The 18,185-nt window shown below is 42.7% G+C and overlaps 1 protein-coding gene across 1 annotated transcript in view; it reads left to right on the top strand.

Moving 5' to 3' along the window:
* The window catches only part of DSG2 (desmoglein 2), a 53,128-nt gene that overhangs the window by 7,224 nt on the left and 27,719 nt on the right, over positions 1-18,185 (top strand). The window contains exons 2-3 of the mRNA XM_070361576.1: positions 12,403-12,438; positions 15,749-15,883. Coding sequence (XP_070217677.1) covers positions 12,403-12,438; positions 15,749-15,883 — 171 coding nt within the window. The remainder of the gene's footprint in view (positions 1-12,402; positions 12,439-15,748; positions 15,884-18,185) is intronic.

Raw genomic sequence — 18,185 nt, 5'->3', positions numbered from 1 at the left:
CCACCCATCCATCTGGGCGCCATGACGCTATTCCCGGTCCTCACCGCATCTCCCTTGGCTTACTACCTTAACCCTCAAACCGTCTCCTGGCTCCCACCCTGCAGTACTGCCAAAAAAATCTCCTCGAAGCTCTGAAGGCATAGAATCCCTCCTTGGAAGTTCATCCTTATAGGATCTGTGAAGATCCTTAGCACAAGGCTTTGTCCTTATTTTCTGCTCATATGGTCTGGGTGTCAGAATCCACCCCTCCTTGTTCTGACACCTGCATTTCTTAAAGCAGATTGTTTCCTTCCACCTCCCATCTGCTCCCTCCCCTAAACCTCTCCCAGATTCTCTAGAGGAGATACTTTCTGCCTTTTCTGAGCTCCCCAGAACTGTTTTTGCAGCTGTTATTCACACAATGAAGTTATTCTACCTCTTATAGTAATGTTGGAGAAGGAAATGGCAACCCACTCCAGTATTCTTGCCTGGGACATCCCAGGGACAGAGGAGCCTGGCAGGCAACAGTCCACGGGGTCACAAAGCAACTAAACAACAACAACCTCTTGTAGTAATGTGTGTGTATTAGTCGCTCAGTCGTGTCCACCTCTTTGCGACCCTGTGGACTGTAGCCCCCCAGGTTCCTCTGTCCCTGATATTCTCCAGGCAAGAATACTGGAGTGGGTAACCATTCCCTTCTCCAGGGGATCGTCCTGAGTCAGGGATCCATCCCCAGTCTCCTCCATTGCAGGCAGATTCTTTACCATCTCAGCCACTGCTGCTGCTAAGTCATGTCAGTAGTGTCCGACTATGTGCGACCCCATAGACAGCAGCCCACCAGGCTCCCTGTCCCTGGGATTCTCCAGGCAAGAACACTGGAGTGGGTTGCCATTTCTTTCTCCAATGCATAAAAGTGAAAAGTGAAAGGGAAGTCGCTCAGTCGCGTCCGACTCTTTGCTACCCGATGGACTGCAGCCTCCCAGGCTTCTCCGTCCATGGGAGTTTCCAGGCAAGAGTACTGGAGTGGGTCGCCAGTGCCCTCTCCAATCTCAGCCACTAGGGAAACCCTATGTCCGCTTTATCTCTCCTGACAAACTGAACCTCTTTGAAATAGAATCAGTGTACCATTTATCTATAAACTAGCTCAATGCCTTGGACACAGAACAATCCTTTAAAAACCTAAGAGTTAATGTATCTTTCTATGTTTGGAAAAAGTTGGAATCATAATCTGAATTTCATTTGTTTAGAAGAAATCTTTAATGTCTGGATGGAGTGAGGGGTAAATTTTTGTTCGACTTGAACACGTTCAGCAGTTCCTAGCTGTGCTTCCACTGTGTGCCAACCTGCCTTCTAGATGCTTGTGAGCAGCCCCACGGTCATGGAGCCTACAGTAGGGGAAAGGCAGGTGTAGGGAAAGCAATTCGACGTTTCTGGAGCAGCCACTGTGTGCCTTTTCATACTGAACACAGGGTGCTCCGAAAATGTCAGATTCTTTTCAGACGAGATGGTTAGATGGCATCACCGACTCAATGCACATGAGTTTGAGCAAGCTCTGGGAGGTGGTGAAAGACGGGAGCCTGGCGTGCTGCAGTCCATGGGGGCACAGAGTCGGACACGACTTAGCGACTGAACACCACCACCACCACCATGTGTCGGTAGCTAGATTTGGTGATTGTTGTTAATGCATGAAGCTGGGGAGAGCCCAGGTACCCCCGACACCGAATGCCTCTCTGTCAATCCAAAGGCGAGACCACCACCTCCACTGTAGCAGTTTGCTATAGTTAGTTAGACCACCACCTCCAAAATAAGCAGTTTCCTATAGTCAGTCATATGAAAGACCTGAATTTATGGAATTACATAATTGGTTTAATTTCATTACAAGATAGAATCATTCAAGAAAGGGGGAAAAAGGAGAAACGTACATTGAAATTTGCCTAATTTCACTGTCCTGCAGAAGTATTCTCACAGCTTTCTAAAACCATTGCTTTTCACTGTTGGGTTTTGCCAGTTTGCTTATTTGAAGTCAATTGAAAAGCCTGTTTTCCACTTTGGACCTTGGAAACAGTTGTTGAGCAGTTTTTGGCAATTCCTGCAGTTCGACTTACTGACAGAGCAGTGCCATCTAGTGATGTAAAAGGAAAACTTGAAGTTCTTGGTTTTCTTAAGCTTCTGGGCAGGAGGGGTCAGGGGGAATCTGGTTTTCTCCATTCTATTTTTTAGTGTCATTTTCAGGAGTACATTGCAGCCTAAAGGTCGAAACAGCCTGTCACTTATGTCTAAGAAATTACGTATTATATAGATATATCTGAAAATATGCATTATACAGGTTTCCTTATATTGTGCTGATTCTCAAAGCATTTGTAGCAACTATAGAAAACACCAATACAATGGTAAATAAAATATTTCAAAAATGATAAATTCTCAGGATCAGTAAAAAGTAAGCCAGAAGAAGAGATATGAATCAGGAGAAAGGTGTGGACACCGTTTAAGGCAATCTTGTAGTCTATTTGATTACTGCTTGTGAAGTGGAAAATCTTGTGATGGGAATAATTCAGTTGCTGAATGTCCTTATTTGGAATATACTGTTGCATGCATCTCTGTAATTAAGGGCTTCTTATCCAGGCTATGAATTATGCAGCCTCTCCTTCTCATTCCCCTGCTACTCTGTGATTTTACACAGTTGATTTCACAAGTGTGGTCCCTAGACCAGCAGCATCAGCGTTACCTGGAAACTTGTGTAAGAAATACAGATTTTTATACCCCACTCCAGACCTGGGTGTGTGCATGCTAAGTTGCTTCAGTCCTGTCCAACTCTTTGTGACCCTATGGTCCATAGCCTGCCAGGCTCCTCTGTCCATGGGATTCTCCAGGCAAGAATACTGGAGTGGGATTGCAATGCCCTCCTCCGGAGGATCTTCCCGACCCAGGGATGGAACCCGAGTCTCCTATGTCTCCTGCATTGGCAAGCGAGTTCTTTACCACCACGCCACTTGGGAAGCCTCATCCCAGACCTACTGAATCAGAAACTCCCTGGTGCAGCCCGGAAGTCTTGCCTTTTAACAAGATGATTCACGTGCCACTTATACTTGAGAATCACTGCTTATTAACATCCCTCTTGGAAAATAATTGGGAATGGAAAAGAAAGTTAAATATTAAAAAGCATATTTAGATATTTGTTAGTAACTCTAATTTTTTAAAGATGTTTTAGGGGCCAAGCAAATTGACACTAAATAAAATAATGTTGGCTTTTTGGGATCTTCAGTTTGTCTATGCCAAGTTAAAAATAGGAGCTGTCCAAGATTATATAACGTCCCTTGAAATGACAGTTTGCAACATGATCTAACAACTCAAGTGTAGCATAGCATTGTTAACTCTCTGTTTTAAAATTCTTGGTGTCATAAATGTTTCCAAGGAAAACATTTATGTTTTTCCCTTGGACTCTCAAGGAGATCAACCAGTCAATCCTAAAGGAACTCAGTCCTGAATATTCATGGGAAGGACTGATACAGAAGCTAAAGCTCCAATACTGGGCCACCTGATGCGAAGAACTGACTCATTTGAAAAGACCCTGATGCTGGGAAAGATTGAAGGCAGGAGGAGAAGGGGACAACAGAGGATGAGATGGTTGGATGGCATCACCAACTTGATGAACATGAGTTTGAGCAAGGTCTGGGAGTTGGTGATGGACAGAAAAGCCTGGCGTGCTGCAGTCCATGGGGTCGCAAAGTCGGACACGACTGAGCGACTGAACTGAACTGATAAGAGGAAACAAACAAATGGCATCCATGGCCTTTATTTATCTCATTTTATTTCCCTTAAATTATTTTAGCCAAAGCTGAAAACTCTTTAAGAACGGGTTGGGTGTAAGCCAGGGACCCTAAAGGCAGTTTCTGATTCTGCCTTGTGTTCAAAGAAGGGAAACAGAATTTGTAAAGCACTCGGCCTGGTTGGAAGGGTGGATAAGAAAGGGAAGTAACAGGTGTTTCTGTGACTATCGGATGGTGGGCATGAGATGGACGAGCAGCAGCAGGCATGTTAGGTCATCTCTATTTGGGTCCCCAAACATCATCCATTGATTACCATTCTAAAGCAGGCTACAGTTCTTTCTGACTGAATGGAAATAATAAGCCATATAATGCCTCAAAGTTAAAACAATATTTTAAACTTCTTTGTACTCCTCTACATCTCATCTGCAATAAGTTATCAGTTAGTCTGAGATATTAAAGTTTAAGGGGTCACTTAACCATGGACTCAGGAAGTAACAGTTAGAGCTGGACATGGAACCACAGACTGGTTCCAAATAGGAAAAGGAGTTCGTCAAGGCTGTATATTGTCACCCTGCTTATTTAACTTATATGCAGAGTACATCATGAGAAACACTGGGCTGGAAGAAGCACAAGCTGGAATCAAGATTGCCGGGAGAAATATCAATAACCTCAGATATGCAGATAACACCACCCTTATGGCAGAAAGTGAAGAGGAACTAAAAAGCCTCTTGATGAAAGTGAAAGAGGAGAGTGAAAAAGTTGGCTTAAAGCTCAACATTCAGAAAACGAAGATCATGGCATCCGGTCCCATCACTTCATGGGAAATAGATGGGGAAACAGTGTCAGACTTTATTTTGGGGGGCTCCAAAATCACTGCAGATGGTGACTGCAGCCATGAAATTAAAAGACACTTACTCTTTGGAAGGAAAGTTATGACCAACCTGGATAGCATATTCAAAAGCAGAGACATTACTTTGCCAACAAAGGTCTGTCTAGTCAAGGCTATGGTTTTTCCAGTGGTCATGTATGGATGTGAGAGTTGGACTGTGAAGAAAGCTGAGCGCTGAAAAATTGAGGCTTTTAAACTGTGGTGCTGGAGAAGACTCTTGAGAGTCCCTTGGACTGCAAGGAGATCCAACCAATCCATTCTAAAGGAGATCAGCCCTGGGTGTTCTTTGGAAGGACTGATGCTAAAGCTGAAACTCCAATACTTTGGCCACCTCATGTGAAGAGTTGACTCATTGGAAAAGACTCTGATGCTGGGAGGGATTGGGGGCAGGAGGAAAAGGGGAGGACAGAGGATGAGATGGTTGGATGGCATCACCGACTCGATGGGCATGAGTTTGGGTGAACTCCGGGAGTTGGTGACGGACAGGGAGGCCTGGCATGCTGCAGTTCATTGGGTCGCAAATTGTCGGACACGACTGAACGACTGAACTGAACTAACCATGGACTCAAAGAATCACAACAGAAAGCTTGAAAATCATCTGCTTAAGGCTAATAGCCTATTAGCCAGGAGCAGCTGTCATCCAGTGACTTGTAAGTCCTCCAGGGTTCTGTTTGTTAAGCTCATCAAGGTGACTTCAGAAAAGGAAGTCTTTTCTAAAGGTGCCGACCTCGGGAACAAAGAGTCATTGACTGATTGTAAAACTGACCTTCCCTCATTCCTTTTCCAAAAAAAAAAAAAAAAAAATTATTTTCTTCCCAGTTACCAAGAAGGCCAGTTTTTACAAGATGCCTAGGTTCTTCTAATGATAGAAAAAAAAATTTTTTCCCCTAAATCAGTAAATTGGGAATCTTTTGAAGGATATGTCTGGTTCATCTAAAAACACTACTTGTTTGGCTACAGAAACTAGAAGCTTACTTTTCTTCTTCAGTCTTAAATGCTGAAGGCATGTCATATGTGACATTTTTCAATCACCAAGTTCCTTGTGAGAAAAAAAAAAAGTTAAAGATTTCATAGTTGAGAGAAACCATAATGTCCGCTTTGTCCAGACATCCTTCTTTCTGATGCTTGAAATCCTTTCATACCATCCCCACAGGCCATCACTCAAACTTACAGAACTGAAAATATTCAAAAAGAAGTGGGAAGGAGTAGTAATGTGGGACAGAAGCCAGTGTGTATCAGTTACTCCATTTATATTGTCTGCACCAGTTTGGAAATTTCCATCAATTCATGGTCCTCCAGAGCTTGTATGACCTTCTTGACCCTAGTTATTGCGGTAACTTAGAAACACATGGTCTAAGTTAGGGTTTCTGAAGCTTGGCACTTTGCCCTTTAGAGCCAGAGAGTGCCGTGTTGGCGGAGGGGCTGTCCTGTGCATCGTAGGATGTTGAGCAGCTTCTCTGGTCTCTTCTTCCCAATAGTTGTCAGTAGCACTCACTTCCTCTACTCCCCCCTCCAACCCCCCAACACAGAATTCCGCTTTGATAAGCAAAAATGTCTCCAGGCTTTACCAAATATCCCAGGTGACCACAGGGAGGTGGGGGCGGGTTTGGGGAGTGTGTGTGCACCAAATCTCTCCCAACTGAGAACTACTGTTTGAACTTAAGCGTGTGTGCTGTGAGGTGCAAGCCCTAAGGAAACATCCAAACCATCTCCTTTAGGAAGGAGTAGTTAAGATCTCAGCCATCTCCTTAGTCACATAGAGAGTTCCACAGTTGACAAAACGTTGGTACAGGTCTCTTGGAGTTTTTGTACCATGAATGTGGAGCGAATATCTTAGTCTGTCACGTCTTTATTAAGGGTCTGTGAAAATAGGCTACTGCAGTCAGTGTCCTAAACCGCAAATAGCAGAACTATTAGGTTGATTCCAAGAAACCCTCAGTTTTAAGTGTTAGTCGCTCGGTCATGCCTAACTCTTTGTGACCTCATGGAGTGTAGCCCACCAGCCTCCTCTGTCCATGGAGTTCTTCAGGCAAGAATACTGGAATGGATTGCAATTTCCTTCTCCAGGGAATCTTCCCCACCCAGGGCTCAAACCCCAGGTCTCCTGCTTTGCAGGCTGATTCTTTACCTTCAGAGCCCCCAGGGGCTTCAAAATCTATTTTGGTAAGTTTTTACGGAAGCATAGTGAATTACTGGATTTTCACAAATTGAGCCTACCATGTAAACAGCAGCCAAATAAGAAATATAACCAGCACTGCGACACCATTTCCACTGACTCCCTCCCCCTCAACCATGCCTTACCATGGTGCTCTCTCACACTCCTGGCCTGGCTATTCCTTTTGCAGGGCTCTGCCTGACTTGCTGTCTCATCCCATTCCAGTCTCTGCAGATACAACCTCCGAGAGCCTCCCTGAAGTCCTAAATTCCTCTCTACCACCCTGAACCTGCTTGAATTTTTCTTACAGCTCTTATCACACCCTATTTGTGTCCATCTTCCCAACATGTAAGAATCCAAGAGAACAGAAACACTCTAACTTAACATATGGTGGGAGCTTGGAAAATTAAAGGCATGGGTACATCCAAATTTCTGAAATTGTAAGGTGAGGAAAATTCATTCAAGTCTTAGAAATGAGGAAATAGCATCATAATTCTATTCATTGAGTGCCTGCTATGTGCCAGTCATTGCAATAAGAACATGTATGTATTATTTCTTTTAATTTTATAATAACTCTGCAAAATGAATGTTATTAGGCTGCTTTCAGATATAAGTACCAAAACCCAACTAAAAGATTAAATAAAAAGAATACTTATTATCTCATAAGAAATAGTCCAGAGATAAGGGCTGGTTCCATATTTGAGCAGTCCTATAACTCAAAGATGTTATGGTTTCAGTTTGGCTTCTCTGCCATCTTATAAGCTTTCTGCTCATGGTCACAGGTGGCCCTCACCATTCCAAATGTCACATCCTTGCTCAGCAGTCTCCAGAAGCAGGTACAAAGAGACTGTGCATTTGTTTTTCTTCTTATCAGAGGGAAGAATCTTCTTCTAGAAGCTCCTTGATATCTCATTGGCTAAATTCTCTTACCCGTTGTTATAAACGCAATGTTTGTGTCCTAACCCGAATTCACATGCGGAAGCCCTAACTTCCAATGCGATAGCATTTGAAGGTGGGGCCTTTGGGAGGTAATTAGGTTTAGATGAAACTTTTGCTACTCCAAATAATTGTAACAGCCTCTAGTAATAACAAAGTTCAGAAGAAAAGCCCTATCTTTATGCCCTCTCCTAAAAAGTGGTGATGAGACTGGAAACAAGATTGTAAGGTACTACACTTACACACCCAGCTCTTGGCTTCTGAATACCATTCAGTATTAGAAATCAAGGCTTCCTGATGAAATGGTTCATTCTAAAGCTGGGACAGAGAAAATACAAGACGAATGTGGAATATCTTGTAATACTAGACAGTAAGAAAGAGCTCAAAAACCAAAGCATGGGGACATGTCAGAGGGACATAGAATTTAACCGTCAAGATCTTCCAGTGGCCACAGCTGGAACTGTTTGAACAACAAAATAAATAAAATGGTGTTGTATTATAATCCACAGAGTAAAATCAATATGTATGAGTCCAAGCTGATAAAGATGATTGAATTAGTAAATAAGTGATAGAAAAAGAGATAAATCTTTCTCACAAAAGAATTCCAAACAACAAGCATAGATTCCCTGCCCCTCTGAAGCAGAGCTTAACCCCTCTCCTCCGGCATATGCCTGTTCAGCATCCCCACTCTGAGGTGAGCTCGACTTAATGACTCACTTCAAAGAATACAGCACGTGAAGGGAGAGTCGCAGCTTTACAGAGGAGAAACCTGCAAAGGATGCTTAGCAAATACTGTCGCGTGGCTGTCATGCACCCCTGATATGCTGTGATGAAAAGGGCACTTCACCACCACTCTGTGGTATTCTTTACAAAAACACACTGCCCAGTTCTAAATGTAAGAAAAATAACAGATACATCCAAGTAAGAAGATACTCTGCGGGATAATTGGCCAAAGTCAAGTCCTCAAAGTGGTCAAGGTCATAAACAAGGAAAGCCTGATAGATGGTCACAGACTAGAGTAGGTTAAGGAAGCATGAAAACTTCCTGCAACATGGGGCATTAATGGAGGAAATACCGAAACCTGAAGTATAGAATTTAGTTAACTGTACCAATTTTCAGCTCTTAGTTTTGACAAATGTACCACAGTTATTTAAAATGTTAACTTTAGGGGGAGATGAGTAAAGGCGCTCAGCACTTTCTCTACAATATTTGTGTAAATCTACAAATACCCCTGAATTAAAAATTCAGTTAAAAAGAAATGTGTGAGAAAACCAATATTGTACTTCAATTAAAGAATTCAGGGAAATTCTCAAAAATCAATTGTTGAAATGGCAAAAGCATGTAACAACAGTAAAATGTAAATGGGATAAAACCCCTTGAGAAGCAATGGGCAATGAAAAAAACAAAGTGTATGCTAGACAGCTGTTGAAACTGGTTATGCAGATGTTCATTGTCCTGTTAACTCTGCTTTTGTATATATAGTCATAGCACATCTTACTCTATATCTGTAAGTTCTGTATCCAAAGTTCTCCATTCACAGAGTGATGAGTAAATTGCAATGTAAACGTTTTAAGCAGTTAAAAGTAAGTAAATTCATGAAATAAAAGATTCTCTGCTTTCAAGATAATTAGCAATCAAGAGTGACAAAGCTTCTTGTATCAACTACTGAGATAATAATGAATAGATGAACTTTGTTGTCTGTATCCCTCAATGAATGAATGATGTTGCATATCACAGCTGTACAACTTTTGCTACTTAAAGTGCAGTTCAAGAACCTGCAGCCTCAGCATCATCTGAGAACTGGTTAGAAATGCCAAGGGTAAAGCTTAAATTCAGGCATACTGAAATGAAATCTTCATTTTAACAAGAACCCCAGTGAACAAAATACAGATTAAAACTTGAGCACTGCTTATGTGGTTTTCTACATTTCTTAACAAGTAACATTTGAAAAGGTACGCTCAAATAAAAAATGAAAATACTTTTATAAAGAGTTTACATTTGACTTGAAAACTATAAATTGCCCTCCTTTACTTATATCCTGGAATATATATTTGGTCAGAATAACATTTACTTAAAGTTACATATAATATCACACCTTTGCTAGGCCCAGTAAGATTCTAGGGAAGAATAAAAGTGGAGAATATATTACCTGGGCAACTCCTCAGGAGAGTTTGTACAGAGAAAACAATGGTTAGGAGACTAGGCAAGAAATGTATCACATTTTAAGAATGTCCCCTGATGATGTGACAATGAGGAATCCTGAATCTCATCCCTATTCTTTCCCTTCGAAAATACCCACCAGAGGAACATGCAGAAAGGAGTAATCCATTCAGCATTGCTTTCCCTTTTGTGTTACATCATACCACCTTTGAAAGTACATAACTTGGGGAGCACAACTTTGGTTAGAGATATCTCTAGCCATTGCTAGCTGGTCAACTAGTAACAGGATGAGGAAGAGATAATATTCTGACTATAAAACAGAAAATTAGCCACGGTTGTTCATCTCCGCAAGAGAAACTTATACTAGAGGCTGAACACCCACTATCCTTAAGTGTCTCTTTGCCAGAGTAGAAACAAGAACACATACTACAAGGCAGAGGAAAGAAAGGAAGAGGAAAGATCAATGTGTAGAACAGACCCTGCGAGACGCTTCAAAAGGATGGAAGCGAAAGAGACTTAGAAACTTTAGGGAAAGCCCTGCTTTCCATGATGTACCAATCAAGGCTTCATGGATCCATGTGACCTGAGATGCCACATGAAAAAAAGCAGGAAAGACTGAGAAAAATCCAAATTTAAGACAGATTACAGAGAATACATAAATAGCAGGTGAGGACATAAAGGCAATAAATACAGATTTCAGTTTGGAATTATAGTGGAATCAGGATATGGAACAGTAGATTAAATGTTGGCAGAAACAAGGAAAAGTTTTAATTATTTTTAAGATGGTGAAGATCTAAATATGTTTGGCCATTATTGGTGAAGGAAATACACATTTGGTTAGCAAATGAAGTAGCAAATCCAGGTAAAAGATTAGTGGAAGGAACAAGGTTCTTGAGAAGGTAAATGTGGGAGAGTAAGTGGAAAAGTTGCAAATAAAGCGCACAGATGATGGTTAACCTTGAAAAGGCATTAGGACGGCTCTTCCTTGGGGAAAGAAGGGAAGGAGAGGGGAATCGGAGATACAATCCATCAAATAAAATGTGGGATCATTTCCTGAGAGTGAGTGGGCTCAGGAATGTGGTGTGAGGGATGCAATACAAGAAGCAAAGATAAGGCGATTATATAAAATTTATGGTCTGAGTGAGCACACTTTTGAGAATGAAAGAGATGCTCACAAACAGGATGTCTGCACAACAGAACTCTTCTGAACAAACGTAAACATACCCTGGAAACAAACATCACTATTGTGAAGGAAGCATGGATGTGTGACGGGTCCCTTCAACCTCTCTGGCCCTCCCCAGCAATGTTGCCAATACAGGGTTAAAGAGAATCATAGTTAGGCTTCCAGAGTTGGGGGAAAGTGAGGCCAGAATATTAGAAGCTCAAGAGACTGAGAATCCCTGAGTCATCGACAACAACTTTGGAATGGCTGCAGTCATGTGCTAGCACTGTCCAGCAGAATTGTCTGCAATGATGGAAGTGTTCTTAAGCCTCTTACCTCATGTGGCAACCGGGCAGATGAATTAATTGAAAATAATTAGCTTCCCTGATGACTCTTCGGTAAAGAATCCGCCTGCCAATGCAGGAGATGCGGGTTCAATCCCTGGATGGGGAATATCCCTTGGAGAAGGAAATGGCAACACACTCCAATATTCTTGCCTGGCAAATCCCATGGACAGAGGAGTTTGATGGGCTACAGTCCATGAGGTTGAAAGAGAGTCAGACATGACTTAGTAACTAAACAACAGCAACTAGTCACGTGAAGCATTAAGCCAAGAGTGAAGCCAAGAGATTAATGGACTATAAAGAATGCAGCAGGGGTCAGAAGGCAAGATGGGAGCTTTTGTGCAGATTGAGCGTAAATGTAACTATTTAGTTGTGAATAATGATGTACTTAGTTGTGAATAGCGATGAAATCCCAAGTGTGACAGTGCTTGGTAAGAACCAAAGAAAACAGCTAGTGGGACTGGAGGGGTTGTTGAGGAATGAAGTCTGAATATGGGCAGTCACGTGTGACCTGCAGGGGATGATGGGAGTTAGTAGGGGGCAGGGCTAGGGGGCGCATCTCACACTAAAGACCTTGAGGAAAGCTACGTGGGTCCCCGAGAACATGAGGTGAAAACCACCAGCTAAGGAGAGAAGGATCGGGTCCCCGAGAACACGAGGTGAAAACCACCAGCTAAGGAGAGAAGGATCGGGGAGTGGCTAGGATTTCAAGATGAGAGTTTCTGCCTTTGTTTTTCCGATGGTAGCTGTGTTCTGAGTTTCCTGGGGGAGGCAGTATGCATCTAAAAGAAGCTGGATTTGGGTTCTGCTCTCTGGCTCTGGTCATGGTGGGGAACAAACAGGAGAATTAAAATGTGTTTCCTTTTGACAAAGGAGGAGAGTGGTGGTTAAAAACACACATCCTTCTTAATGTCTATAATATCCTAGGTGGTAGGTTATTCATTAGCGAAATATTTAAGCTGAGTTGACTGATACGTTGTATTAAACAACAAATAATTTTTATTTTCTAGATCTGCTTTGACTTTGGAGATGGACTCCATTTTGAGGTAAGAAACAAAGGGGATTATTCCTATCTTGAATTTTACAGAAGACAGTGCGTCTTTACCAGACTGAAAGCACAGACTCCCACTGAAACCGCTAGGTGGCGTTTTGAGGGGGTGCCGAGGAGCCGCGGGCCTTTGTGTCTCAGCACAGGAAAGAATTCAGCGAGAGGCGTAGTGATAGATAAGAGATATACTAGAATAGGATGATTGTGAGGCTTCCAGGCAGGTGGTCAAGGGTTGTGCTGCCCCGAATATTAGTGGGTTCAGTTCAGTTCAGTCACTCAGTCGTGTCCGACTCTTTGCGACCCCATGAATCGCAGCACGCCAGGCCTCCCTGTCCATCACCAACTCCCGGAGTTCACTCAGACTCACGTCCGTCGAGTTGGTGATGTCATCCAGCCATCTCATCCTCTGTCGTCCCCTTCTCCTCCTGCCCCCAATCCCTCCCAGCATCAGAGGCTTTTCCAATGAGTCAACTCTTCACATGAGGTGGCCAAAGTACTGGAGTTTCAGCTTTAGCATCATTCCTTCCAAAGAAATCCCAGGGCTGATCTCCTTCAGAATGGACTGGTTGGATCTCCTTGCAGTCCAAGGGACTCTCAACAGTCTTCTCCAACACCACAATTCAAAAGCATCAATTCTTCGGTGCTCAGCCTTCTTCACAGTCCAACTCTCACATCCATACATGACCACAGGAAAAACCATAGCCTTGACTAGACGAACCTTTGTTGGCAAAGTAGTGTCTCTGCCTTTCAATATGCTGTCTAGATTGGTCATAACTTTTCTTCCAAGGAGTAAGCGTCTTAATTTCATGGCTGCAGTCACCATCTGCAGTGATTTTGGAGCCCAAAAAATAAAGTCTGACACTGTGTCCACTGTTTCCCCATCTATTTCCCATGAAGTAATGCATTTTTATAAATAAAAGGAAGAAAGGGGATGGAAAGAAGATCACCTTGTTTTTCATTCTTTTGAGTCTTACGTCATTAACTCCTATGTGTTGGGTGGGGGAGTTATTGACCCTATATGGTGCATCCCTCATGGCACTTTGGAAAAATTATATTAGGTCTCAGTACAGTGAGGGTCTTTCACTTTGAAATGTCACCTTCCTGTAAATTATTGTTTTTTGTATTTGCAGAGAGTATGTTTTAAGGGTCATTAACTTGTTGTTGTCACTGGGCAGGTTTGGGGCCTTATTTTCCACTATTGTTTTTTTTGTTTATTTTGGGACATGTCTCTTGCTTCTGTTACATGGTTTTGTTGTTAAGCAAACCCATCTAGCTTCGATGCTAAGCAACTTGTTCAGCTTTATGAATTAAGTAAGTCCACATTGTTTTGGGATTTTTCCATTACTTGCTTGAGTGATTATTTACTTACTGTGGTCTCCCAAAGCCCACTAAGTTCCCTCTCTATTAACAGTCTCCTAATGGGACTTCTGAGCTAGCTTTTGGTTATCCTACTCTATGCCTGGGGCTTCCCAGGTAGATCAGTTATAAATTTCAGGTGGATTCAGGTAAATTTCAGGTAAATTCCCAGGTGGATCATTTCCTGCCAGGAAGCAGGAAATGTGGGTTTAATCCCTGGGTCAGGAAGATCCCTTGGAGAAAGAAATGACTACCCACTCCAGTATTCTTGCCTGGGAAATCCCATGGACAGAGGAGCCTGGTGGGCTACAGTCTCAGTTCAGTCGCTTAGTTGTGTCCGACTTTTTGTGACCCCATGGACTGAAGTACACTAGGCTTCCCTGTCCATCACCAACTCGACAGTCTGTGTGGTGGGCTACAGTCTATGGGGTGGGCTACAGTCTATGGGGTTGCAAAGAGTCAGACATGACTTAGCAACTAAACAACACCAGCTCTATCCTATCACCTCAGACTCAGCCATTCCCACTCAACCATGTTCACAGGAACCTCTACCCAGGGGAGATGCAGCATTTTTGACAATCTAAATATCCATCAGTAAGAGAATGGTAAAAGTAAAACAACTCACGGTACATGGAGGAATGTCCATGATGAGGTACTAAATGAAAAATCAAGGGACAGAATGTGATGTATAGTATTGGGTTGGCCATGAAGTTTGTTTCAGGTTTTCCATAAGCTATTGCAGAAAAAAACCTGAACAAACTTTTTGGCTATCCTAGTATAATTCCATTTTTATGGGAAAAAAAAAGGTTGTTAACAATGCATTTTCTAAAACATGAGTGGAAAACTGGGAGGCTGTTTTACATTTTTACATTATAAACTTTAATATTGTTTTAATGTTTTGATACATAATTAATTTTTTAATTATAGAAGAATTTTTCCACTCAAAACAAAGGAAAAAAATCAGTGACCTAGTGCTAACCAGTGTAAATATTTTGAAGTAAAATGCAAGTTATATAGAGCAATAAAATGAGTAAAATGGTAAACTTAGTATAAAAATCATCTCTGACCTTAAAATACTAGGTCATTTCATTTTAATACTGCATTAAAATTTTCCTTGGATAAAATATATATTCATCTATTAAAGCCCAACTGAAAACTTATGGATTAGTTTTCTGCCTAGTTTTTGATAAACCAGAGATGGGCCATTTAATCCTTTAACTTCATTCTTAAAACAATAAATTCATTAACTGACACTTTCACTAGTTTTAGTTAAGGTGATATCAACAGGTTACTGATAATTTTGTCTTAAAGCGTTAGTGATTCATTTTTAAATTATAAGCCACCACAGAAAAATAAGACTTCATTTTCAGTGAGAAACATTTCTTGACTTGCCGTGTTAATTGTAATTTGCCCATTTGTAAGGTCACTAAATTATTCTAGCCTTTTTAAGTCTTCCCTCTGGGAGATCTTTCCTTGCTGATAAAAAACCAACAAAACAAAACTGCTTTACTGGTTTGGAAACAAGCTCTTCAGGTAGATAGTATTTGTTCCAGAGTACATATTTTCTCTTTGAAAATGAAACCTGTGCGTGCGTGCCAAGTCGCTTTAGTCATGTCCAGCTCTTTGTAACCGTATGGACTGTAGCCCACCAGACTCCCCTGTCCATGGGATTCTCCAAGTAAGAATACTGGAGTGGGTTGCCGTGCCCTCCTCCAGGGGATGTTCCTGACCCAGAGACTGAACCTGTTTTTCTCTTATGTCTCCTACATTGGCAGGTGGCTTCTTTACCACTAGCGCCACCTGGGAAGTCCAAAGCCTATATTAAGGCCATATCAAAAAGTATGAAATAATTTATACCTTGGAATTGGCACAGCTTTCTTTCAACTTCTAGTACATTTTATGATTCCATACTAATGTTTTACTAATTTTTTGGCAACATTTTATTGCTTTAGGCCTTACATTCAAGAAATGAAAGCAAGTTGCTTCCTAAACACATTCACCCAGTGAGACAAAAGCGTGCTTGGATCACAGCCCCTGTGGCCCTCCGGGAGGGAGAGGACCTGTCCAGGAAGAATCCGATTGCCAAGGTACTGTCTAAAGAGGAAAAGGAAGTACATGCACGAAATGTGGTCTGAGATCATCCATGTTCACTGTAAAATTTTAGGAATGTTACATGATGTACTGACTGAACTTTTTAATATTCTAGATGTCACCTTGAAGATCCACTTTCCTATTCTAGAAGATGCAGCATTAGTGGTGAACATGTATTTAATGGAGGGCTTTGATTCAACTGGGCTTTCCTGGTAGCTCAGCTGGTAAAGAATGCGCCTGCAATGCAGGAGACCCTGGTTCGATTCCTGGGATGGGAAAATCTGCTACGGAAGGGATAGGGTACTACTCCAGTATTCTTGGGCTTCCCTGGTGGCTCAGCTCGAAAAGAATCTGCCTGCAGTGAGGGAGACCTGGGTTTGATCCCTGGGTTGGAAAGATCCCCTGGAGAAGGGAACAGCTACCCACTCCAGTATTCTGGCCTGGAGAAGTCCATGGAGAAGTCCAGGGGATCTCAAAGAGTTGGACATGATTGAGTGACTTTCACTGTTTGATTCAACTAAGAGTGGACTCAGGCACTAGTTAAATCCTTGTTTAACAGAGTGTTAACAGCGCTTAAAAGGAGCTCTTATCATCTGTTTTCCCTAGCACCTACCTAGGTTCTCTGGCAGGAGCCCTGTAAATTGGACTGACAAAAAATAATTAACAAGAGAAAAACAAGCTTAGTAATGTGTCTGTATGTGTTCTGTGCTCAGTCACTTCAATCCTGTCTGACTCTGCTGCCCTGTGGACTGTAGCCTGCCAGGCTTCTCTGTTCATGGGATTCACCAGGCAAGAATACTGGAGTGGGTTGCCATGCCCTCCTCCAGGGGATTTTTCCAGGTCCAGAGATTGAACCACATCTCTTGTGTCTCCTACATTACAGGCAGATTCTTTACCTGTTGAGCCACCTGGGAAGCCCCTAGAAACTTGTCTGTCCCGCATGAAACACGTGGGAGTGCCCAGAGATGAGTAAATCAAAGGTTTGGTTAGGATAAATGGCAACCCACTCCAGTGTTCTTGCCTGGAGAATCCCAGGGACGGGGGAGCCTGGTGGGCTGCCGTCTGTGGGGTCGCACAGAGTCCGACACGACTGAAGCGACTTAGCAACAGCAGCAGCAGCAGCAAGCTTCTTGGTTGCTCCTGCTACTGCTAAGTCGCTTCAGTCGTGTCCGACTCTGTGCGACCCCACAGACGGCAGCCCACCAGGCTCCGCCGTCCCTGGGATTCTCCAGGCAAGAACACTGGAGTGGGTTGCCATTTCCTTCTCCAATGCATTGAAAAGTGAAAGTGAAGTCGCTCAGCCGTGTCCGACTCCTGGACCCCATGGACTGCAGCCCACCAGGCTCCTCCGTCCACGGGATTTTCCAGGCAAGAATACTGGAGTGGGGTGCCATTGCCTTCTTCGAAGCTACTTAGTAGAAGGACAATAAATTTTTAGAAAAGTGACAAGACAGACAAGAAAGACCTCGAATCCCCGGGGGCAGCTACCTGGGAAGGCAAATAGATGGGCAATAATACTAGAAAAAGCTAGTTAGTCGGGTTTGTTTTGTAGATTCTCCTGGTCCTGTCTCCAGGCTGATAGGGATCTAAACTCCCCTCCAGTGATTAACTTTTTTGTCCTTGCTGTCGAGAGGGGGTAGAAAAGGCACCTTTACACACTCACGTCCTGCTCTTAGGCAAGTGAGGCTTCCCAGGTGGCTCTGTGGTAAGGAACCCACCTGCCAGTGCAGGAGATGTAAGAGACACTAGTTCAGTTCATGAGTCGGGAAGATCCCCTGGAGAAGGGCATGGCGACCCACTCCACTATTCTCACCTGAGAAATTCCAGGAAAAAGGAGCCTGGCGGGCTGCAATCTATGGGGTCGCAAGAGTCAGACACGACTTAATGACTAAACCACAACAGTCTTAGGCAGGTAGGGGGAGGACAGAGAGTTTTTCCTGTATCTGCTTCTTCTCAATCGCTTTCAGCTTGAAACTATTATATCAGAGTCACGCATTCTGCTGCCCTACCCATGAAAGTAGTTTTCAAAATGAAAAGAAACTGCTATCTAACTCATCTTGCCTGAAACAGTCTGGGTTTATGGCCATTGTCCTGACCTAATTATTAATAACTCCCCTTTCAACTCTCTAAAAGCCCTATTGTTTTGATAAATAATATGGTAGTTCCATTCATTTGTATCTCAGATTTAGCACGTGTAAAGTCTGAACCCTTGCTTTTTCCGAAAGCTGTTCTCCCTAAGTTCTATCCGTTTCAGTAAATGGTACTATAATTTTGTTCAGTATTTTCAAAACTGTAGCA

Source organism: Bos mutus, chromosome 24, assembly GCF_027580195.1.
Source record: "Bos mutus isolate GX-2022 chromosome 24, NWIPB_WYAK_1.1, whole genome shotgun sequence".
In the NCBI taxonomy this organism is placed as follows: Eukaryota; Metazoa; Chordata; class Mammalia; order Artiodactyla; family Bovidae; genus Bos; species Bos mutus.
This window is presented reverse-complemented; position numbering and strand designations above follow the sequence as displayed.